The 23,904-nt window shown below is 46.3% G+C and overlaps 2 protein-coding genes across 2 annotated transcripts in view; one reads left to right on the forward strand and one right to left on the reverse strand.

Moving 5' to 3' along the window:
* Positions 1-14,883, forward strand: part of Arhgef26 (Rho guanine nucleotide exchange factor 26) — a gene marked incomplete at its 5' end in the record, with an annotated part of 95,165 nt that extends 80,282 nt beyond the window's left edge. The window contains 4 exons of the mRNA XM_015486736.2: positions 2,803-3,012; positions 10,858-10,925; positions 11,986-12,090; positions 12,811-14,883. Coding sequence (XP_015342222.2) covers positions 2,803-3,012; positions 10,858-10,925; positions 11,986-12,090; positions 12,811-12,953 — 526 coding nt within the window. The remainder of the gene's footprint in view (positions 1-2,802; positions 3,013-10,857; positions 10,926-11,985; positions 12,091-12,810) is intronic.
* Positions 14,884-20,074: 5,191 nt separating this feature from the next.
* The window catches only part of Dhx36 (DEAH-box helicase 36), a 36,289-nt gene continuing 32,459 nt past the window's right edge, over positions 20,075-23,904 (reverse strand). The window contains exon 24 of the mRNA XM_015486927.2: positions 20,075-23,473. Coding sequence (XP_015342413.1) covers positions 23,288-23,473 — 186 coding nt within the window. The 3' untranslated portion in view covers positions 20,075-23,287. The remainder of the gene's footprint in view (positions 23,474-23,904) is intronic.

Consider the following 23,904-nt stretch of genomic DNA (forward strand, 5'->3'; position numbering starts at 1 on the left):
ATTTTTATATTAAACTCACTAAGAATGTAGCAAAGGGCGTGTAAACCCCTACAGTATTTATTATACGCTACAGAAGCTGACTGGCCTGGATAAAATGGTGGTATTGGAGGATTGATAGTAGGTCAGTTAAAACATAGACAGGCAAACATGTTCCTTGCATCCTGTTTGGGATCCAGAAGTCAAACTGGGCAGAGTTCCAAGGACTTATCCAAGGACATGCTCTGCAGGTGGGGAAACTGAGGCTGGAGATGAGCTCCAGACTGGACGTCTGAGAGGGCCAGGACAGAGACCTGGTCTGTGTCAGTGGCATGGTCCTTCTCACTGCTCAAAAGGACAGTGGGGAAACATTTCTTAAATTTACCTTCTTCTGACTCTGTCCCTGCGAGACAGGGATCCACAGCTTGATGAAATAGGCCAGCTGGGTTTGCATTGAGCAAACACTGGGGGTAACGGGAGCTCTGACAACCAAGAGGAGGAGTGAAAGCTTGGGACTCGTTCCCCTGGTTCCCTCGGCGAGCTCCTGGTCTTGCCTTCAGCCTGTGGTCTAGCAGGTGCTGCCCCCTGATGCTGAGCTCTTGGACTCCAGTCATCTTGAAAGACAGCTAGTTCATCTCTTTGATCTTATTTCTTTGGAAGTGCCTGTGATGCCATGCAGTGGTGTCCAGGGCCTACCTAGATGCCCATATCACAGTGTTAGGCCCTCAGTTGCTCTGTCTGAAGGGAAATTCACGCTTTTGACCCATTGGCCCTCTCTCTTAATTTGTGAATTGGGGCAGAGGCATAATTTGGAGGTGCAGAGAGAGGACAGTCGCAAGAAAACCCCCATTCCTCCTCTTTCTCACTTGCTTTTGATGTTATTGTTGCTGAGATTTTGCTAATTTTTAAAGCCTTTTTTCTTTTCGGTTTTTACCCTGTGTCTTGAGCTGTCGAATCCTGTCTGTTAAATCCTCAGGACGTTACAAACTTCACATCACCTACTTTGCTTCTGGTGAAGGAGATCCTTGAGAAATGCAGCCATGAGTGTTTGTCCATGTGGCCTGTTCTTCTCCTAGAAGCATCTGTGTGCCAGATGCACCTGGTTCTGGGTATGGGAAGTGTGTGTCCGGCGTGGGAGGGCTGAGGAGGGCTCTGGACACGAGATGCCACGGGAAGTTCCCATTATATCACTTGTTACCTGAGCAACAATAGTCTTCATCAGAAGGCAGTCTTTGGCTTTTATAGATGATGACAGCATTTGCTGTTTTGTGAGGGGATGGTCTATCTAAATTTTAGAAAAGATAGCTTTTTTCAAAGAGAGTTGCAAGGGAGTGGTTGGTAGGTACCCTCATGGAATAAAAGAAATTCCAAAATCTCTTGAACAAAGAGGCTTGTTCTGGAATTCCTAGTACATTTGATCAGGCACAAGGAATTTTATTTTCCCTCAGCTTCCCTGAGTTCATGTATTTGCATTTGTTATTAAGTAAAGTAATGATTCAGTGTTCTGAGAAGAGGGTCAGAATGTTTTGAATCTATCCTTATATTTGACAGCTATCTGTTGAGCTTTCCCACATCCAGCTGCCAGGATGCAGAATGGAAGGAGAGCAGTGTGCAACCAGGATTCTCCAGGCACGCACAGCGTGGGGACATGCACGTGTGCAAGGAGTGATTATGGCTGGGTTACAAGAACTCGGTCACTGTGTTTGATCAGAGGACACAGGGGATCTGAGGAGGGGAACAGTGGCAGGCAGCGGGTTGTGGAACTGGGGGTTAGGACAGGGGTGAGTGGGGAAGACTGTGTGCTGGAGGGAGAGGTTGCAGTCGGCGGTGACAAGGTGACTGATGTAGAGCAGAGGACAAGGTCATTGGGATGATGAAGTAAGGAACTAAGAGACCAGGTGACAGTAGGGCCCTCTGCATGGAAATTCAGGGATGATGTAGGTAGTGCTCTGTTGTGCAGGAAGGAGGCCGTGACACTACACTCGTGGGGAGGGACTCGGGTCGTGGGGGTGGCAGCAGCATCAGAGCTGAGGTCTTTTCTGGAGGAGGAGCGATCGTTGTCTAGAAGCCAGGAGGAAAGCAGGCTGCAGAGAGCGGTGGGGGTGCAACGCCCACCAGAGAACTGCACTTAGGGAAGATGCTGAGGAGTCGGGAGCTGTCACCAATTCCTCAAGGAAGGGCACTCCCAGAGGACACCATGGGAGGTGCTCGGAGCAGCCTAGCTGCTGAGGGAGTGGGCGCTGGACTAGGCAGGTTCACAGTGGGTGGGAAGAGAGTCCCAGAATGGAGGACCCTGGGGTGCTGGGGTGAGCAAGTTCAGGGCATGGCCGGGTTAACCCCGTGGCTTTTGAAGTAGGTGCCAGGGCGGGGAGGGTGGGAGAGCAGGGATGGGCCTTGGGCCAGGAGCAGGCAGGCCTCTGAGGTTCTGCTTCCCTCCTCTGCCCTTGGGAGGTAGAGTGCCTGCCAGGCCCGTGGCTCCTCTTCATCCTGGGGGGAGTGCGCGGTGGAGCGTGACCAGGAGGCATGGTGATCTCATTCGCAAGACGGTTCCAGGATGACATCTGATGACACCTAGAGCATTTGAGACTCTAAACACTGCCCTTACACCCCAGAGGCCATTTAGACTGTTATAATTACAGTAATAACTAAGAGGCTTAATTGAGGGGGATCACCTTGGCTCACAATCAGCAGATGTTATTGAGGTTCCAACTCACACTGTAAATTAGGTCTTTCTCCTTCTCCTCCTCCCAAAATGTGATTGGGAAGCTGACAGCATCACCACCTCGTCCAGCGTAATCAACACGTCCTTTTCCCATTCCCTTATAGTGAGGAAAGTTACAACGTCAACGATTATTCCTTAAGAGATCAGCTGTTGGTGGAATGTTGTGACAATGAAGACCTCAATTCCTCTCCAGGGAAGAACAGTTCCACCATGCTGTATTCACGACAGAGCTCCGCTAGTCACCTCTTCACCCTGACGGTCCTGAGTAACCACGCAAATGAGAAAGTGGAAATGCTGCTGGGAGCCGAGACACAGTGAGTATATGCCGGGAGGTCGGCTGGAAAGGGAGCTTCTGTTGTGTCTTCAGCTGAGTACCTACTGTGTGTGAGCGGGGCACCCATTACATTGTTGAGTACCTAGTGTGTGCTATGTGAGGAGGGCACCTGTTATTTTGTCAAGTACCTACTGTGTGCTATGTGAGGAGGGCACCTGCTATGTTGTAGAGTACCTACTATGTGCAAGCACAGACCCATTATGTTGTTGAGTTCCTACCATGTGTGAACATGGCACCTGTTGTGTCATTGAGTACCTACTGTGTGCAAGTGTGGCACTGGAGACATTTCCCCTTTGTGATCCTCTCAGTATGTCAAAGGAGGGATGTTATTTTTGCCCCTGTAAGTTCCAGCGGATACATTGTGCTTTTTAGTTGGTGTGGATTTTATGTCTGTAGTGGGTTTTAAAATCATTTTTTTTATTGATGAAAGTATGAAGCCTCAGGCTTAGGGAATCGTGCTCAGTGGTAGTTTAGTCCACACTGTAAGTCTTTTTCCTGGTGCTGAAGTCTTTCCTGTCACCTGGCTTTGGTCCACAGAATGTCCAGCTCTTCTGTCAGGAGAGGCACCGGGGTGGAAAGGGCCTGTGGACCCTGTGTAGAGAGGCAGAGCCACAGGGCTGTTCTATGTCACCAGTTGACCATGCGGCCCACCCAGCCCTGGCGATTTGGTCCACCTGGCGATTTGGCCCCTTCAGGGACAGCCAACCAGTTCATTTGCCTGGGAGGAAGCCTCCCTGCAGAAATCCTCCAGGGCAGGTGTCAAGGAGGGTCAGGTGCAGCTGAGGAGGAGCTCCCTCCCTCCTTTGTTCTCTCAGGTTCCCACCTCTGCCAGGGCCCCCAGGTGGGGTGGGTGGAGTGGATGGTCAGCTGGTCGACGACAGGCTGAGACTAGCAGACTAGGGTTATCTCAGAGAGATCTCCACTCTTGAGAGAGGTCTTACCGTGTTCCTGAGTATGAAAGAGAGACATTAGGAATTCCACATACAATGTTACATGGTCGTTTCCTTACTGTTGGCAGTAGGAGTTAACTTCTAGGGTGGAGAAAACCGGGGGTTCAGGCTGAGGCAGGGCTGAAGGAGATTCCCCATGCACTTGAGGCAGGCTTGAGGAGGAGCCTCTCCCCGACAGGCTTCCTTACAGAGCACACACGTCTTTCCTGGGGTCCCCGGGCTCTTCCCCAGGAACTGTGAGAGCCACTCTGCTGCTCCTTGTCCTTAGGTGACCTGTGTGGGACATGCCAGGGCAGTGCTTCATCTCCACAAGTGACTGAAGCCTTTAGCCAGGAGAGAGAGAGCCAGGCTTCCTTTGTTTGGGGGAATCTCTTTTAAAATTGGAATTAATAACATCTGAGCTTTGGATTTTATGACTTTGAGGATAAAAAGGCTTAACCACTTTGGAGGTTAGGACTGGGTGGACCTTCTAGAGAATGCTCAGGAACTAGAGAAGCCCCTACTCAGTTGGTGATGGTGAAAGTCCCTGGGTCTGTTTACAGGGACCCTTTGTTCTTCATTCAGGCCCCCGCTGACATTGGCAGGGTGCGCCTGACTGTCCCATTTATAATGGATGAAATCCTTGGCTTGCTCCCAGGAGGTGACTGGCATGTCTGCTCCTTTCTACGACAGTTTGGCTTTCCTGGGACATTCTCACATTTTCTTCCCTCTCGCTTTGGAGTGGTTTGTTCATTTCCTTAATCAGACATGCTCTCGGAATATTTAGCGTCATCTGTGAGCCCAGGGCTATGACTCATATTTGTAAGTTCTTTAATTACTAGCAAGAGAACATTCCAGAAGGGGCAGAGGTCTCCCTGGGTACAGAGGAGGGGAGCTGTCATTCTCCTCCCCTCCTCTACCCTCAATGGCAGTTGAGAAACAAATGCTTATAAGACACAAAAAAGGCTCTGATAGCGAAAGGAAATATATTACAGCCAAGATGTGCTTTTCTGGGAAAAAAAGGGGGGTGCTGTTTGAAAGCATAGGAAGTTGTACGTCATGATCAGACATCGGCAGGCCAGTTCTGCATCTTTCTTTTTTTCTAACTAATAACATAAAAACATGAGCATTGTCCATGCTCATGGGGCGCCACGTGGTGCTCACTGTGTGCATACATTGCAGAATGTTTCAGTCAGAGCAAATGTACTTATCTCCTCACACATTTCCATTGCTTGTGGTCTGGGCTGCCTGGTTTTGAGCAGGAGGCTTGGTCTGGCTAGGAGTGCTCCATGTTTCCCAGCTTGTGAGGTGTGTGGATGCGCATGTGTGTTGGGAGGGTTTCTGCCTCTGGGTCCGTCTTGATTAATACCATCTAGCAGCAACCTGGTGGAGAAGGCCAGGTTGGCAGTGCCCTGCTGGCTGGAGTGACAGCTGAACTCCAGGGTGGAGTGTTTACCCTTTGGCCTGATTCCATGGCCTGAAAAGGAATGGGATGCACAGCTCCCTATTTGCCTTTGAATAACTGTCCGCGGGGGTGGGGGGGGTGCACCTGGGATGAGCAGGGGTGTGATCTCCACAGCCTGTCCTGTGGCTGTTTGCACAGGACAGCTAAGCCCCTTGAGAGGGTCAGCTGGGGCACAGTGCAGTGGCTTTGCTTATGTGAGCAGTGAAGGCACCATCACCAGGCTCGGCCAGCGCTTGGTAAGCGACAGGGTGTGCCAGGCGGCCCCCGCAGGCCCTGCTCTCTAGTAGGGCACTTAGCCTTACTGAGAAGCTGCCAACCAGCAGACATTTCCACGCCCCCGCACCAAGATTTCCCTTTCTCAGCTTCTTATCTGTGCTCCCATGGCTCACCTCCCTGTCTGCATCCACTTCTTTCCTTTCTCCCCTCCAGAAATATAGCCAGGCACAGTAATCCCAGCAGCCTGGGAGGCTGAGGCAAGATCACAATTTCAAGGCCAGCCTCAGCAACTTAGACCTTGTTTTAAGTGAAAAATGAAGGGGCTGGGGATATAGCTCAGTTGGTAGAATATACTTTATATACAACCACAGATATGAAAAATTATGCTCTATATGTGCACTATGAATTGTAATGCATTCTGCTGTCATATATAAAAAATATCAATAAAAAAAGGAAAACATAAGAAATGAGAAGGACTGAATATGTCTCTCAGTGGCAGAGCACTTGCTTAGTCCACTTGAGGCCCTGGGTTTGATCCCCAGTACTGCCTAAAGCACCCCTTTAAAAAAAAAAACAAAAAACCGAGCCCCACTCTGTTCCCTAACGCACACGTCTGTAAATGTACCATTTGTGTGTTAGTCAGCTTTCCATTACTGTGACAAAACAACTGAGAAAAACAACTTAAAGGAGGAAGGTGTTTTGGCTCATGGTTTCAGAGCTTTGAGTCCATAGTAACTGACTGTGGTGAGGCAGAACTTCATGGCAGGGAGCAGGGGTGGCCAGGAAGAGAGAAAAAAAGAGCATGGGGCAGGATACAGTAACACTTCAAAGGCATGCCCCCAGCAAGGGCTCCTCCAGCTAGGGCCACCTCCCAGTTTCTCCCCATCCCAACAGCACCTGCCTCTGGGGGAATTCCAGCCCCAGATGTCACACCTTGGCCTGCTCTTAGCTACCCAGCCTGGAGATTTGGAACCATTTTTGATGCTTCTTTGCATAGTCAACTTCTGCCAGTCCTTCTATATGTGTTCACCTGGGAGTGTTCTTCCCAGGTCAGTTCATGGAGCTGTTGGCGCGTGAAGGAATGGACAAGGCCACCTTCACAGGTGGGGGCGGGGGGGTTCTGCCACATTTTCCACCTCTTCCACCACCCGTTTCCCAGGCTCTTGTCTCCGACCTCCTGAGGCCTGCTGAACACTGTCGTAATCCGGTTGGGCTGCTCTCCTACTCATCCCCAGTCTCACCTCCATTCTGCACCCCCCCCCCCGCCTTTTGATCTGTATGTAGCAGGTTCCCAGTACATATTTTTGGAATTGACCCCAAATTAGCACACTTGGATTTTCTGCCTCTAGGACAGGTAGGAGGGTGGCCACCTGTGGTCAGTCTGTGTGCTGACCTTTCTATTGTTGCTTAGCAGTCTTCCCCCAGTGCCACTTGTTCCTCTCCCTCAGCTGGGCTGTGGTGTGTGGGGCTAGGCCATGCATGCTGTTATGCCCTCTGTCCCCAGTCCTCAGTCTTTGTGCTGCTAATGAGACAGGAGTCTGGGGAGAAAAAACAACTCACCCTTCCTAGAAGGACAAAGGGAGCCTGTTTGCACTGTCCTGCCTTTTCCGGGGCTTTTCAGGAGGAATGTGGGAGTGGGAGCCCCTGTGTCTGCCTTCATTAAAAGGAAGCCCACTGGGCTGCCCTGGGTGGGGGCAGGGGGACAGGCGTGGACAGTGGCGTCCTTGGCTTCCTGCCTTTCCTGTGGTGGAAACGATCTCACTGGGGTCCAGTGGATGCAGGGATGGGCACCCAGGACAGGCTCCAGAGGGACCCAGGCTTCCTTCAGCTGAGGTCTGTCGCCTCAACCCATGACCAGAGCTGATGCTTCAGGGGCTCTTTCACAGAGCACGGAGCCTGGCCAGGGTGGCTGGGCCTTCACCCTCCAACCCCGCGCCTGCTGATGAAGGGGCATTGTTCGCAGGGAGTCTTGTGAGCTTCCTGCTTCTGCTAATGACTTAATTAACAACAGGAAGCAACTCGGATGGAGTAAAGTTGTCAGTGCTCTGCCAGACACAGTCCTCTCCTTTGTCTTTTAAGAAGAAGCACAGAATGCACAAGACAGTTTATATGGAAGGTGTTCATTTTAGGGGGCAGTGTGTTTTCCTGGTCACATCCAGAGTGTCACACCAGGCTGCTCGTTCCCATTTGCTGGGAGGGAGCAAGGGTTTTTATCACTTACCAATAGGTAATTGACCCAGCCCAGGGTGACTGGTGGGAGTGATGCAGCACATCGAAGATCTCAGCCTAGAACTCCTTTTGGTGGGTAGGGAGGCTCATTGGCTTGGGTGGGATTGTTTAAATGTGGTAAGGTGAGCCTGCCTCCGGTTCTGTGGGGTGTGTCTCTGGTGACTTGTTCAGCTGGGAGTGTTCTTCCCAGGTCAGTTCACGGAGCTGTTGGCATGTGGAGGAATGGACAAGGCCACCTTCCCAGCTCCACTCCTCGTGCTCCAGAGGGCGTGTCCCCAGAGGCCTCTGTTGTAGACGTGTCCTAGGAAACCACAGCTCACCTACAAGCTGTGAGGACGAATGCAAGGAATAACTGACCAGCGCCGCTGTAGGAGGATGAAAGGGAGGCTGGGGTCAGCAGGGTCTCTGCAGAAGCCCTCGCCTAGGGTGGGACGTCCTTGTCCATCACTCCCCTGTGTCCTGGGCTCCTTCTGGGCAGTCCTGCCTCTGTCACTAGAACCCCTTCCAACCTCCCCAGTGCATCCTCCTAGCAGAGGCCTGTCTGCAGTCAGGCCTTGGCCTCTGCCTCTCCTGCCTTCGTGCAGTTCAGTTTAAACCTGCTGCACTTCTTGGTCTGGCAGGGCTGGACAAGGTGCCTCTGCTGGTCACTCTGGAGTCAGAAGCTGGAGACAACACTTCACACAGGGCCGGGCTGGAAGGATCGTGCCGCCTGTCCTTAAAAGAGGCCCTTCTCCACTCGACCTCTCCCTCCCCTCGCACGTGCCTTGGGCAGAGGGCTCTGTCGCACACATTGCGGGTGGAATTAGCATCCGTATGAGTTGTTTTCTCTTCCCCATATCAAGGGCTGTGACAAGCAGGAGACCCCATTTTGTTCCGCTGGCACCCCCAGCCTGGCACAAGGCCTGTGCGCTCGGTGCATGTGGTGGAAGGAGGGATGGATGGGACGGAGCTGTGCAGTTGGGATGGGACGGGCATCGGCATGGCTTCAAGGGGAAAGTCAGCTGGGCGTGCACTCAACAGCACAACCCTCGCCATCCTTGCAGTGTCCCTGGAGAAGCAGGTGCCTGTTGGCCAACTGTGGATGTGACATCTGAGGTGGCAGTGAGCAATCCACGCCTGCTCTTCTTGTCCTTGGAGTTTGGTCTCACAGCGAGCGGGTTGCCCTGTCTCGGATGCTGAACTTCCCCCTGTGGGGTGGGAGAGAGCTCCTGGGCGGGCTTTAAGGCCTGAGGAGTCCATGGCTCCGACAGCCTCCCCGAGGGGGAGGACTGACTGCCTGGGGGCTGTTTCAAGAAGCCGCTCCTTTCAGCAAGGGCAACAAGGAGCGTCTTGTTCTGTCCTGGGCCCTGGGAGGGGCTGCTGTGTCTAAGAGATGCCGTGGGCATCTAGGCAGCACGCCACACAGTGGATGGTTCCCTCTGGCCGTCTGGGCCCGTGGCAGGCTGAGGCCACTGGACACAGGGCTAGGGCTGTGCGGGGTCTGGCTCATGTCGCTCCCAGGTTCTGTGGCCAGGCAGAGGAAGGAGGCAGTGGTCCTCTCAGGTAGGACCTTGTAGAACCACCCGGAAGCCCTTTGCCTACAGACAGAGGCCAGACTTTCCCAAGCTGGGTAGGCCGTCATTGTCCGTAGAACGCCTGCGGATTACAGCTTCATACGCCAGCCTGGCAGAGCCCAGCCCGTTCCCTTTGAATTGAGCATCTGTCAGCGAGCGATGGTCCTTATGTGACCTCCTTGTTTCACAAGCACCTGCTGGGGATACCCCCTCTTGGATCCAGAGCAGGGTGCTCACCTAGGAGCGGGTACTCACCTCTCTAGGTGAGCAGTCAGAGCCAGGCCTGCTGACAGCGCAGTGTCGTGTTCTGCAGGGAGAAGAACGGGCTCTGCAGTAAGGAGCGGACGGTGATAGGTGTGACGGGCGCCTTGGTGCCCTAGGTGAGCTGCTTGCCTGGCACGGCAGGGGGATGCCCTTGGGGGAGTGAGGGTGGGTGGCAGTGTCAGGAGACTTAGAGGCAAGCAGGCAGTAATGTCAGAAAACGCCTTCCCATGCATGAGCATGAAGCAGTCAACCATGCGGCGGTCCCTTCCTAAGCAGGAGGACTGTCACCCTGGAGGTTGGCCCAGTTAGGGTTGCTCAGAACTTCCACCTGGCCAGCGCCTCCTTCTCCAGGCTCTTGGGAGGGTGTAGGGAACACTAGACGTCCCTTACGTTGGGATGTGGCCAGTGGTGCCTGCACTGACCCGTGGGTTTATTGTGTGCTTCTTAAAGGGTGTTGAAGTGTGCATTTGTGTGGTTTAATTAGTTGTGATTTGAGGTTTTATTTTCAAAATACAAAGCTGGGGCTGATTGTTAGGGAGCAGGGCTCACTCACGGGGAACTTTCGGTGTCAGTTCATTGTTTTATTTCATGTAATTATAACTACATCCCGTATTTTAAAAAGTCTTAGGTGTTTTGTTTTTTTTTCCTTCTTTTCCTGTACTCATGAAATCCTTGTAGAGCATTGGAGAAGAGTCTAAATAGAGTCAAAGCCATTTTATTCCAGAAAGGGTCATACTTAGCTGCCCGTCCCACTCACAACATACCATGTTGAGTGTCCACTCTTGTTTCCCTGGGGTGGGGGTCGTGTGTGAGGGGAGGGAAGCTGTGGACAGGGCTTGACCTGGAAGTCATCAGGTCCTTGTGAAACATGAGGTTTACCTTTGGAGACACTGAACACCCTTTTAGGAGGGTGCTCCATGTCAGTAATGATGTCTTGGTGTCATCAGCCCTTTACTAAATGGCAGACTGTCACCTGAGAAATGCCATTTAGCCAACAAGAGCTGAACCATGAGGGACCTTTGATGATGAGATTTTCTGCCTATTTGGGACTGTGGCCCTTACATTGCTTGTTTTGAAGGCCAGCCTCCCTTTTCTGGATGGGCGTGGCGGGGTGTCTGGAGCTCTGGCCATCTGCCCAGCGCCCTAACCCTCACTGTCTGCCTGTTCAGGAGTGAGCGGGCCCGCTGGATCACCGCCCTGGGACACAGCAGCGGGAAGCAGCCTCCAGACCGAACCTGTAAGTCCCTGAGGTAGCCTTCTGGGAGTGGGAGTGGCTGCCCTTTGCTGGACACTGGGCCATGGGTGGTCTCCACCCCCACCTCTTGCTTCCCTCCTTCCCCGGGTGTCCTTTCTGAGCCTGTTCAGTCATCTGCAAGTCAAGAACATCATTTATGTTCCACATGGGTCCTGGGAGGGTGGAGGTGAACCCCCTGCTTGAACTGGCTGTAGTGAATGGGCATGTCCCAAGTTTAGTCATCTCCATAGCAACAGTTGGGATCCAAGCAGGAAGTTTTCAACCTAAAGATTCCTTTTGACCTCTGTTACATGGTAAAGTTAAGAACATGTGCTCTTTTGTTCCAGAGAACTGGGGGCCACTGCCGTAAAGGGTGGTGTCCTGTGCTTATTTTTAGCTCCTTAACTTTGGCACTAGGGATGATTCTGTTTGAAAGAGGGTCAAATCCAAAGAATTAGGTCATCAAAACAGGTTAGCCTGGAGCATCAAAAAATCAGCTTTTGGACAGAGTCAAAGCCTGATGGATCAGCCTTAAGTCAGATTTCATATTTGCAAGTGAAGGAAGAAGCCCTATCACCCAGCAGCGCATAGCTGGGGTGTGGTTTTGTGTCATGCATCAGCATGGGGGAAGGAAACCTGGTAACATCCCCTATGCCTCTGGTTGGCGCTCTTATGATTCCTAGAGGTTGTCGCTTTCACGCGCTACTCCTGGTGGGATGGGGACACACTCTGGATGAGCCAGAGCACTGGGAACTGCTGACTTGACCGTCAGTTGCATGGCTGTGGCATGTCACCTAATCTCTCGCCTCAGTTTACACAGGGCACAGTGGCCATTTTCTGCTCGTGTATGACATGATAGCGACTCCTGCTCCAGGGGACGAGGTTCTCAGGCAGCACAGGTGCTCTGGAGTCTGAGCTTCTGCAGTTCCTGAGCAGGACAGAGCTTCCGCTTCCCAGCTCTGTTCCTTAGGGCCACCCGGAACTGGTGAAGGCTCGGTCTAGTCTGTATCTGCAGCTTGCTGCTGCTCTGCCATTGCAAGCTCAGTGTGTCCTTTCCCCCCAGCACTGACCCAGGTGGAAGTCATCAGGTCCTTCACAGCCAAGCAGCCAGATGAGCTTTCCCTGCAGGTGGCCGATGTGGTCCTCATCTATCAGCGCGTGGGTGATGGTGAGTGGGGCGTTCCTGGGCACCTGGGCACTGGTACAGACGAGGAGCCTTATCTAGCCGCGTGGCAAACCCCAGCACGGGAATGAGCCCCGGCTGCCACCTGGCTCCAAGGCTGCCGCTGCCTCCTCCCCATTCTTATTCCTTCTCTCTCCTGAGATTTCATTTCCTGCATTGGAAGCTTCTCAGGCCCTAAAGATGACAGGTGTTTGGGGACACTAATGCATTTGAAAGCTTTTACCAAAGTTTTTATGTAGCTTCTGAAAGGTCTCTTGAGCTACCTGCCGCCCCTCTAGCTACAGCTGATCAATTATCCACACATTTGCTTTTGAATTGGGACACAGGCACGAGAAGTTTGCTTTCCTTCCCATCCCCAGCGACCTAGTTCTCTCCAAAGGGTCTTCCTTACTTTCAAAAGAACCAACTCCCCAGCCCCCGTCTCTCCCCCTTGTGCTGTTCTTTCCCAAAGCACCCCCTGCCCTAGCACCGCCCAAGTTCTCAGACTCCCTGGACCTCCTTACCTCCAGGGCTCTGCTCACATCCTGTCCAGCAGTGCCATTCATCCTGTCCTGAAACCTTTCCTTCTCTCTCACCTCTGCCCACACACCTTCATGACCAGGGCTCCCACCTGCAGCCAGACCCTGCTTGAACCTGAATGGTCGCCCATCCTCCTCAGACCACCCCCTGCGTCTGGCTGGGTGCAGACTCTCTTCTTCCTTGCAGGCTGGTATGAGGGGGAACGGCTTCGAGATGGAGAAAGAGGCTGGTTCCCTATGGAATGTGCCAAGGAGATAACATGTCAGACGACCATTGACAAGAACGTGGAGAGGATGGGCCGTCTGCTGGGACTGGAGACCAACGTGTAGCCTCTGGATGGCCTTCTGTTACTGCGAGATTTGCACGTCGGGATGGGGGGCTGGTTGGTTCTGTGCCAGTTTCACTGTTAATTTTATCACAGCCTGTTTAATTAAAAGAATGAAAACCGTCGCCTTTAAGCTTGCCAAGTTGCTCTGCTCTCTCAGGAGAACAGCTTCCTGGCAGAGTTGGTCCAGGAAGCTGGGTTTCTACCTGCAGTCCCTGGCACAGCTCTCTGGGCACACAGAGCAGGCCCCTGGGGCTCCCGTGGACTCCGCTCTAGCCCCACTGCATTCTGGTATGAAGAAGTCAGGGACGTGAGATGCTGGCCTCTGGCCTAAGAACGTAGCCACGCTCCATTCAGCATCTCCTTCACGGGGCTTTTCCAGGATTAGCGGTTTTGTCTTTAAGGAATGCCCACTTTTGTAAATAATTTTCCCTGCCTCGAGTTCATTTCAGAAAAAACCTGGGGTTTCAGAAAGTAAGCTGTTGTGTTTTCTAAACCTCTTCCTCCAAAAAAGGGAAATTGACACTTGAAGTGTTGCCACTGTTTTCCTCACTACAAGGGAAGTGAGGAAGCTCCCGTAGGAAGTTTTTGGTAATCCATTTCATTCACTGTTGGTCCTCGAAAAGTACAGTTTAATAAAGCTAAGTTACTTGGCGTAACATAGAATTTACATGGTTCACATGTGAGGAAAATCGTAAACACAGGACAGGGATCCTGCTTTTTTTCATGTTGCCCAAAGAGCTATTAAAAAAACTGACCTAAGGCTGCTTAGCCTTCAATGATGCGTGGACTGTTCCCACCTGTTTCCGGGTAGGAAGTTGGCTGGAACGTCCTTTAGCCGTCTCCAGGAAGAGAAGTAAAGCCTTGGAGGTATCCGGAAGCTGGCGTGACACTTACTTGAATGGTTCTGACCTTTGCACCAGTAGCCTTGCTTGCTGGGCTTGCAGTCTCTCTGAACCATGAGTTTCTGCAAACTTACTTTCTTTCACTAGTGCAAGGAGAGACAAAGGTCATTTAAGTGCCATTTTGTCAAAAGGGAGCAAGGGTTTGGAAAACTGGGATGTGAGATGGGAGGGGAGAAATGATTTTTACTGGCAGCTCCATTTCCCTTTCTATTCCATTTTCTTCAACAAAGGGATGAAACCTGGCAAAGTAGATATTGCTGGAAGACCGAGACCTGTGTCTGATGTGTCCCAGATGCTGTCTGCTGACCAGTCACTCAAACTGTAAGGCCCCAGTAGGTGTGTGTGGCTCACAGGCCCTCCCTTCTGGGCAGTAAACCAGGGTGGACACCCTTGAGTTGTTCGTCACCTGTGCATACTTTCTGGTTCTAAAAGACATTCCAGATCCCAGTTCCTTGAGGCTGATCAGTCTGTGAATGAGGCAAGAGCAGCCCACAGCAGGCTCAGTCCTGGGCTCACAGAGGAAGCCGCTCCTCTTTAATGACATCACAGACTTTTCAGAGGAGAGGGAATGAGTGGAAGTAGCTAGTGTCACCTTTTCTTTAGGAAGGAAGGTAATTTTGTTGCTTACAAGGGGATCGTTTTGCATTATCTTTGCTAATATTGAGTTGAAGCTAAAAAGCAACTGCATGAATCCTGTGAATTAATTTATAAGTGGAAACGTTGAGCAGTTTTGGAAATGTGTGCATTTTATAAATCAAAGCAGGAGCTTAGTACTGTTAGGGAAGGGGTGGCTGTGTGGCAGATATTTGACTCATTCACAACAGGGTTTCCTTTCAACCGTGAATTGTTTTTCATGTGACACAGTATTTTTTCTCCAACCCAGTTCAGTTTCTTTGAATACCTTCTCTGAATTGTACAGTGACCATTCATGGAAAACAAAAATGTCGCTTTTGTTCCAGTCAGTTGAGACTGCTTGTACACATTCAACAGAATTTGTGAATTTATATAAAGATTTTGGATAGACCTGTCCTCTTGTGCTGGTGTGACTTCATTCAGTTCTGTAGCTAAGCTGGTGGTTTTCTGTGGCTAACACTGTAGGGACGCATCTGTTTTCTGTGGGCACATCCTGGCATCAGGTGCCCTAGAAGACTGGAGCATTTTTTTTGAGTTGGGTCATGTGCTGTTGACACAAAACTGCAGGACTGAGTAGCTCATCTCCATAGCACCCGGGTCCTCTTGCCTCCGGAGATTCATCTTGGCCACCCGGCATCTGATCCTTTGTTTTGCCATCCTGTCCATCTTGGTGAAGGCAAATGGAATCCTCCTTTATTTTCTGTTGCCACATAATGAATTACCACAATCTCCATCAGGTAAAGCAATCTCCATTGGCATCTCGCAGTCCTGTGGTCAGGACAGCACTGCCTCTCAGTTCCCAGTTCCCAAGGCTGAAATCAAAGTGTTGGCTGACTACTTCCTCATCTTGACACTCAGTGTCTTCAGTCAAGCACACTGCTGTCACAGAAGAATTCCTTCCTTGGGTTTGTAGACCTGAGGTCCCTATTTCTATGCTAGCCATCTGGGGCTACCTGCAGGGAGCTCCTAAGGCCACCCCTATTCCTCCCCACGTGGCTCCTCCCATCTCCAAGGCGTGATGCTTCTCACACTTGGCATCTCTATGCCTACAAAGGGAGAAGACTGTCTTTAAAGAGCTCACATAATTAGGTTGGGCTAGAGGAATAACTTCCTCAATGATTAACACTAGATGCAATTTCAGCGGGCATCATCTTTTCAAGCACACGAGATAGTCACACTAGGCTGTTTCCTTGGCCACAAGGCAAGTTTCAACAATTTTTAAAGGACTGATTTTATAAAGAGTTCTTTGACTGCAATAAAATCATGTTAGAAATCAGCAACAAAAATATCATTCGCTTGAAACTTAGACCTAAATGGAAAATGCAAGACCATAAATCCATAAAAGATGAGACAGGAGAAAACCTAGGTGACCTTGGTTTTGGCAATACATAACACCACCAAAAGCACAATCCAAGAAAGAAAAAGCTCGTGTTAACGGAATAAAAAGACAAGCCCCAGAGAGGGAAGAAATCTTTGTAAATCATAATTGATAAAAGGTTTTCCTCCAAGACATAAGAACTCTTGAAACTCAACAATCAGAAATCAGCTAGATATTTACATAATAGGAAAATAACTGCATCATCAGATATACAGGTAGCAAGTAAGCATATGGAAACATGCACACCATCAAGCCAGGGAACTGCAAATTAAAACAAGAGACCCCTTTAGATATGGTAAGATAGCTAAAATGTTAGTGCTTAATCCCCATCTGTTTTCTTCTCTCTACTGGAGATGGAACCCAGGGTCTCCTGCTGCTCTACCACTGAGCTATACTACACCCCCCACCATTTTTTTTTTTTTTAAAAAACAGTGTCTCGCCAAATCACCCACACTGACCTCAAACTTGCCATTCTCCTGCTTCAGCCTCCTGAGTAGCTGAGCTTATAAAGGTGCCCCCCTGTGCCTGGATATTAGGATATGAAGTAGCAGGAACTCTTATTCACTACTGATTGGAATGCAAAAGCCACTTGGAAAGACAGTTTAGCAGTTTCTTATAGAATTAAACACTCCTACCACCATATGATCCAACAATCACACTCAGTTACCCAATTGCCCGAACTTGGAAGCAAGCAAGACATCCTTCAATAGTGGAAGGATAAGCTGGTACCTCCATATAATGGAATATTAATCAGTAGTAAAAGGAATTAGGCCTAAAAAGACAGGAAGAAACGCGGATTGCTCAGTGAGAGAAGTTGATCAGAAAAACTGCACACTATGATCCCGAATACATAGCATTCTGGGAAAGGCAGACTACAGGTAATGCTTGTGGGTGGCTCCTGGAGGAAAGGAGGAACAGGAGGAGGACTGCCACAGCAAGTATAGCAATGGTGGATGCACGCCAGTGTACACTCCCCAAAGTGTACAACAAATGGTGATCTCTGAACTGTGCACTTTAATAATAAAGTATTAATATTGGTTCATCAATTATGAAATACTGCATAATAATGTAAGGTGTTAATAATGTAAAGTGGCCGCGAAGGTTCTATGGAAACTAGGTATTTTCTGCTCTAGATGGCTTAAAGTGAAATTATATCTTCTGACATGGATCTCAATGTATATAAAGGAAATATTTAAGAAAACTAAATTATGGGAAAAAAAAAAAAAAGGTAAATGTGCCTAAATGGTGGCAAGGTTCTCAGACTTCACTTGAAGTCTAGTGGGCTACAATACTGTAATCTATACAGCAGTGGCAACTAGAACACACCAACCAGGGCAGGGAATATTACAGTTTCCAGGTAAACCACAGGAAGGTGGGAAAGGGAAACAGGAATAAAAAAGGGGCAAACAGGAAATGAAAACAAGACGGCAGACTTCAGTCTGCCATGCGTCAAGGAACACAAAATTTGAGTTCTCTGATACTTTGGCAGACAGTGACTGAGATTTTTAAAATGACCTAACTATATGCTACCTGAAATACATTTAAATACAATTACATGGGTAAATTTAAAGTTAATGAAAAGAAAAATATATCCAGCAAATACCAATTTAAAAGAAAAAGCTTAGAGTGGTTTTATTATTAGCAGATGAACTTCAATTTGCCAAGGACAGAGGAACACTGCTTAACGATGAAGGGTCAATATACCAAAAAGATATCAGGTAATAAGAGATGCAAAATACATGAAGTAAAAACTAACAGAACTAAAAGAAAAATACAAATGCAGAACACCTAGGAATAGGGTCTAACGTTTACAGCACACTCTACCCAACAACAGGTTCCTCATTCTTTGCATGTAGCTAAGGAACATTTACTGAGGTACATCGTATTCTGAGTCATAAAACAAAACATTGAAAGAAACTGAAATCACACATAGAATATTCTTTGACCAAAATGGAACCAAGCTACAAGTTAATAACAGAAACAAAAAAGGAAAATCCCCAAACACCTGGAATTTTTAAAAAGTACATTCCTAAAAAAATCTCTGGACCAAAGACTAAAATATTGAAAAGAGAAATTAAAAATATACATTGGATAACATGAAAATACAACATATCAAAACATGTAGAGTGCTAGAACAATTATTTGAGTATTATTATTCGAGTATTATTAGAGTTACACAAAATACTGTAGCAAATAAGAAACTAAACTCCATCTCAAGAAATAAAGCACAAAATAAACTTACAAAGTTGAACAGTAAAGTGCAGAAATCAATAAAATTGAAGACAGAAAACCAGAAAAAAATAAATGAAATAGACAGTTTTTTGAAAAGATGATTTTCATAGGCACAACTTCCAGCGATATTGACAGAAAAGACAGAAGATGAGTGGAGAATGAAGGCGTCCCTACCCTTACAGTCCCACAAACATTAAAAGGACAAGAGAGGGATACTACAAACAACTTGACACAAATTCAACAAACTACATAAATGGACCAATTCACTAATAACCACAGACTATTAAAACACTGATAGTTTAGTTACTAAACAAATTTAATGTGTAAATTTTTTAATTTCCTAAAAAGAAATCTCCAGGTGCAAATGGTTTTGTTTTGTACTAAACATTTAAAAAAGAATTAACACCAATTCTACATAATCTCCTAGAAAAAACAGGAGAAAGGCAACACTTTCTAATTCATTTTAGGAGCCAGCTCTGCCCTACTTGGAAAAACTTGAGCTCTCATGAACCAGAGGCAAAACCTTCAGCAAAATATCACCAAACCATAGTCAGTAACATCTGTAAACAATTACACACTGCAGCCACGTGGATTCTGGGAATGCAAGGCTCCCTCAGTATCTGTAGAGCAATTGGGGAGAGCCACCTGACTGCTTTTCAGATACTGACAAGCTCAAGAAAAAAACCATATGGCTACACAAACTGATGAAAAAAAAAATTACTTAGGAAAAAATCCAGGTTCAAAGTCATCTTTGATATTTAATTTTATGCTGTTTATTTGGTCATTATGAATGCAGGTGTGTCAAGAGAGGACAGACATATTTTATTCCAGTTTGTAAAATTGATTTAAAATGTAAAAATACTTAAAAGTTGGCCTCCACTTGTATTCAGTTTAGATACTACAAAAACATTAAGTCTATTCCACCTTTCCCTTAAAATCAGAAGGAAAAAATGTCCAATAACTGTCTATTTTTCTTGAAAAGAGAAATGACTCTTGAAAGAAAACGGGTGACTATAAACCATGGGAAAGACCAATCACTGAAATAATGAAAAGAAATATAGAGAGGCCGGGGTCCACTCCTCCACCAGCAGGGCAGACACCTGCCAGACCTCTGGCACAGTATAAATACTGCTCCTGTCCTGCAATAAACGGCTCCCACTCCTGCTGTATCAACGTACACAAGTTGTTCATCACACCCCCCCCACCCCTNTACACAAGTTGTTCGTCACCCCCCAGTTATTTTGCTGCAGCAGGACTGCGGCACACACACTTCCACCACTTGTCTCGTCCCTGGCCCGCCCTTCACTTTGTGGTGAATATGCACCATCTTGCCATCATGACTGCCTTTCCTCTGGGACTTCATGTCATGGCTTACCTATGAGCTGTAGCAGCCAACTGAATAGTAGCACAACTGGACATTTTAAATGTCAAGGAACACGAATAACTTCCTGTATATCTAAAGTAAATAAACTTCTCTCCCCTACTCAGACATACTGTTCAGCTCCCAACCATTCAATGTGAGGTACACAATCAAAACACACAGGATGTAAGACAATTAACAAAAACAACAAGCAAGCTCATGAAAAGATGCCCATCATTAATCATAGAAGCAAAAATGATAACATGAAACAGGACTACAACATGAAATAGGACTACACATCCACTAAAAGTGAGTATCAAACAACCAAAAACCAACTAAAAATTCCAAGTACTGGCAAGAATATGAAACACCTGGAACCCCACACATTGTTGTTAGGAATACAAGACAGGCATGTAATTCATTAATTATGGCAAAAGCCTTAGATATGCTGAAACCAGTGAATTATAAGTTATTCTCTATTTTTAAGGCATTTTAAAAACAGTTACTTCTGAGAAACTCGGCTGTTTCTTATGAATACACTTACCATGACACTACATTCTTAATCCTAGGTATTTAAACAAGAGAAGCAAAAACATAACCACACAGACTGTATGCACCACATTCATAACAGCTTTATTCATAATAGCAGAAACACTGAAAATAAGTCAAATGTCCACCAACTGGTAAACAAATACTGTCATATTGATAAAGTGCAATACTGAACAAAAGAACTAACACATGCGCCAACACGGCTTATCTCAGAAGCTCTGCAGTACATTAAGAGAAAGAAGCTGGACACCAAAGACTATATACATGATTCCATTTATTGGAGATTCTAGAAAAGGAAAAACTGATGACAAAAAAGCATATGAATGGAGGCCAGGGAGAAGTGGGGAAGGGGAACTGCCTGCAAAGAATGAGGAAATATTTAGGCGATGTAAATATTCAGTATCAAGACTATAGTGGCATTAATTACACAACTTTATACAGGTGACAAATTCACTGACTTATACACTTAAACCGATTAAGTTCATTGTATACAAATACTTCAAAGTTTAAAAAAAGTATGGAAATATATCATAACATAACAAATGGTAACATGATTTAATTTCTATCTTGAATTTCCAAAGATTCTGTAGTGAGGATGGATTTTTTAAAAAAAATCAGAATAAAAATGCCATTTAAAAACAATTAACATTATCACAAGTACATGATTATACAACATAATCAGAGTTGTTTAAAACTAAATATAAACTCAGAGCTAAGAATGGAGGGAAATCTACTAAATCCCTTCTAAAATTTTTCTACAATTAATAACTAGTAGGGGTGGACTTTTGTTTTAAAAATGCAGTAAAAATAGAGAATAGCTTGTAATTAACTGATATCAACTTATCCTGAGTTTTTGCCATAATAATTAAGCAGGTGCTATATGCTTTCTTTGTGTGCTTTTTAAACCTTATACAGTGGTTATTTCTTCCATGTTTTCCCCATATATGGCTGTTTCACTGTTAATTTTTCAAGTTATTCTCTATACTGTTCAGAATGGTAAGACATTTGATTTCTTAACTTAATGTCTTTATTCTTTCAAAATCTCTACACAGCAAATATAGAACTTATTTTCCATGAAGCAATGCCCTATTCTGTAAACAAAAGAAACAACATTAGGTAGCACCTTCAATAAGATTTCCAACTGCATCAGAAACAAGAAATAAACTAGAGGTAACAGTAACTGCTTTAATTTCTGTGAATCCCTCACCTATTAATTCTTCCTCAGCAGTTCTCCCATTCACAGGAAGACTAAATACCAGTTTGCAAAGATGGAATCAACTAATAATTCTTTTAAACAGAATCTTTAAATCCTGTCTTCCAAGACCATTTGGTCAAGTGACCAAGTAATTAAACTGTATGAGGGAAAAAATCCCTACAAATAATAAACACTCTTCTAGAGCAAACAGGACTCGATGGTCACCTTGACTTTATGGGCAAAACTAATATGTACAATATTGTGACATAACTCAGTCCAGATACTCACTGTGGGAGACCAGCTGAGAGAATGGACTGAGGAGGCACAGCACATGTGACCCCTTGGTAGGCAATAATGGGTGACACACATTCCCAGAGATGGGAGTAGGAACTAAACCAGTGCCATTAACAGAACACCATACCATCATCAATACATCCTATCACCAAGGATACATTTACTCCTTTGGTTTCCTTGCAATTTATTGGAAGGCACAATGAAATCTGTATTCTTTAGGGTATAGCAGGATGCTCTCTCTGCGTTTTTTAAATACCTTCAGACATAAGGGTCAAAACTGTTACATCACAATAAACAGAAGGAGACCACAGCTCAATGACACTGTTTCAGTTAATATGCTTTCTGCCAAGTTAAAAATACTTTGCTAAAAGGGGCTTTAAAAAAAATGAGACTTATTCTATTAACATAAATCCATGTGTAGGCAGTTCTAGAATCACTTAAGTTCTGCAGCTCACCCAGCATGATCAAGGACTTTGATGTCCCCTTTCCACCCTGAGCCAACCTCAGAATATGGCTGTGTCCCCTTTCTGATCCTAAGTTGGCTACAGCAGTTCCCAGTATCAGATTATGACAAGACAATGTCCAAAGAAAGAGAGCAGAGTTTTCTCTTTTATGTCAATTAGCAAGAAAAATCTTTCTCAGACACCCCGTTGCAGATCACTTCTTAGTTGCTATTGCCATGGACAGACTCATGTATACACGCCTTACAAATGACTTATAAAGGGAGTAAGATCACACACAATTGGCTCAGAACAACCTAATTCACTCTTGGGGAAGAGTTCAACATCCAAGGGCCCAAGGCCCCACAGGGATGGGGATACTTTTGACAAGAAAGCAAGAAGGGAGGGACAGAATGGCTATTGGAAAACAACCAACAATTGTTGTCAAAATCTGACAGGGCTGAAAACACACATTACCTGTCCTCACACTAGCTTCCATTGGCTAAGAAAGTAAAGCATGTGTTGAAAAAAAAAAAGAAACCATACATTTAAAAAAATATTTCATGGATAAATAAGACTCAGTGAGGATATAGTATGTACCAGACACTAGTCTATGTGATTAACAGTATCAATATATTGTAGCCTCACAATTTACCTATATTTAAGAAAACAGAAAAGCCAAGTAACTTGCCTAAGACATCTAGTTAACTGACAGCTGAGATTGGAACTTGGTTAATCAGGGTGCAGACCCATGCTCTCTAATGCTGCCACATCATGCTGTACCAGGCATGAAGAGGAGGACCTGTATATTAGAAATAGCATAAACACCAAAGAAACCAAGGGAGGGTGGAGATGTAGAAACCAAGCGAAGAAGTTAGCTGAGACTTTACATATTGTACATTTTATTAAATACTGGGCTTTAGTACAACAAATTTACTTCTGTTTTAAGTTTCATTTTTTTTTAAATGTGGCTGTGTTCAAATTCTTACCTGACCCTGCTTTCTGGCTAACCATTCATTTTTACTGGTTCTGCACTTAATTATGAACAGAAAATTAATTTTTTATAACAGAACAAAGGAATTTCTTATGGTACAAGACTCAGAGGAATAGTTCCAAAGAGTGGGCATGACCCAAAAGACTGTGATCAGAGAACATATTGCTTTTTATGGCATATTTAGAATAGCTACAGATAACATCATCAAGTCATGCACATTAAATCTTTACTACTCACTAAAGGCTTCTACCTTACAAATGAAAATTGGTCATGTCCCAGAGTTTGGCATTTAGCCAGAAGTTAAACCATGAGGAAAATGGTTGTCAAACTGGCTTTTCAGATCACCACAGAAAAGTTGTCAGCTGTAATATCCATCCTGGAAGCGTGGTGGAAAGTTCCTGGGAGTTGCCTTTTCCTGTGTTTTGATTAAGTCTGTAATAGCTGACAGGACAGCACAGTCTCTGGATTTCGTGTCCTTCCAGTCTACAGGATGAGGGCTTTCAATCTTCTCTTGTAGAAGGATATCCAGCTCCTTTCTTAATTCCTAAGTTTAAAAAAATTACATGTATTCAACAAAGGCAAGGTATATTATCCAACAATGTAATAGATAAAAATGACTTTAGTTCATACAAAGAGATTCACAAGCTATTACACACAAAAAAACATGAAATATTCAGTGAAAAACAAAGTGTGGTTAAAAAGTTCCAAATTTCATCAGACTGAGCCATTTTGAAGTTGGTCTGTTACTACCTCAAAAAACAACTTGAAGGGCTGGGGATTTAGCTCACTTGGTAGAGTGCTTGCCTAGCACACACAAGGCCCTGGGTTCAATCTACAGCACCACCAAAAACAAAAAAAAAACAACCACAACTACTTAGAAAAACTGTGGATCAGTTTCTCAACACTATATGCTCTGCTGAAATCAAGCAAAAATCTTTACTGTATAACATATGAAACAAAACCACCAGATCACCT

Source organism: Marmota marmota, unplaced genomic scaffold (assembly GCF_001458135.2).
Source record: "Marmota marmota marmota unplaced genomic scaffold, marMar, whole genome shotgun sequence".
NCBI lineage: Eukaryota > Metazoa > Chordata > Mammalia > Rodentia > Sciuridae > Marmota > Marmota marmota.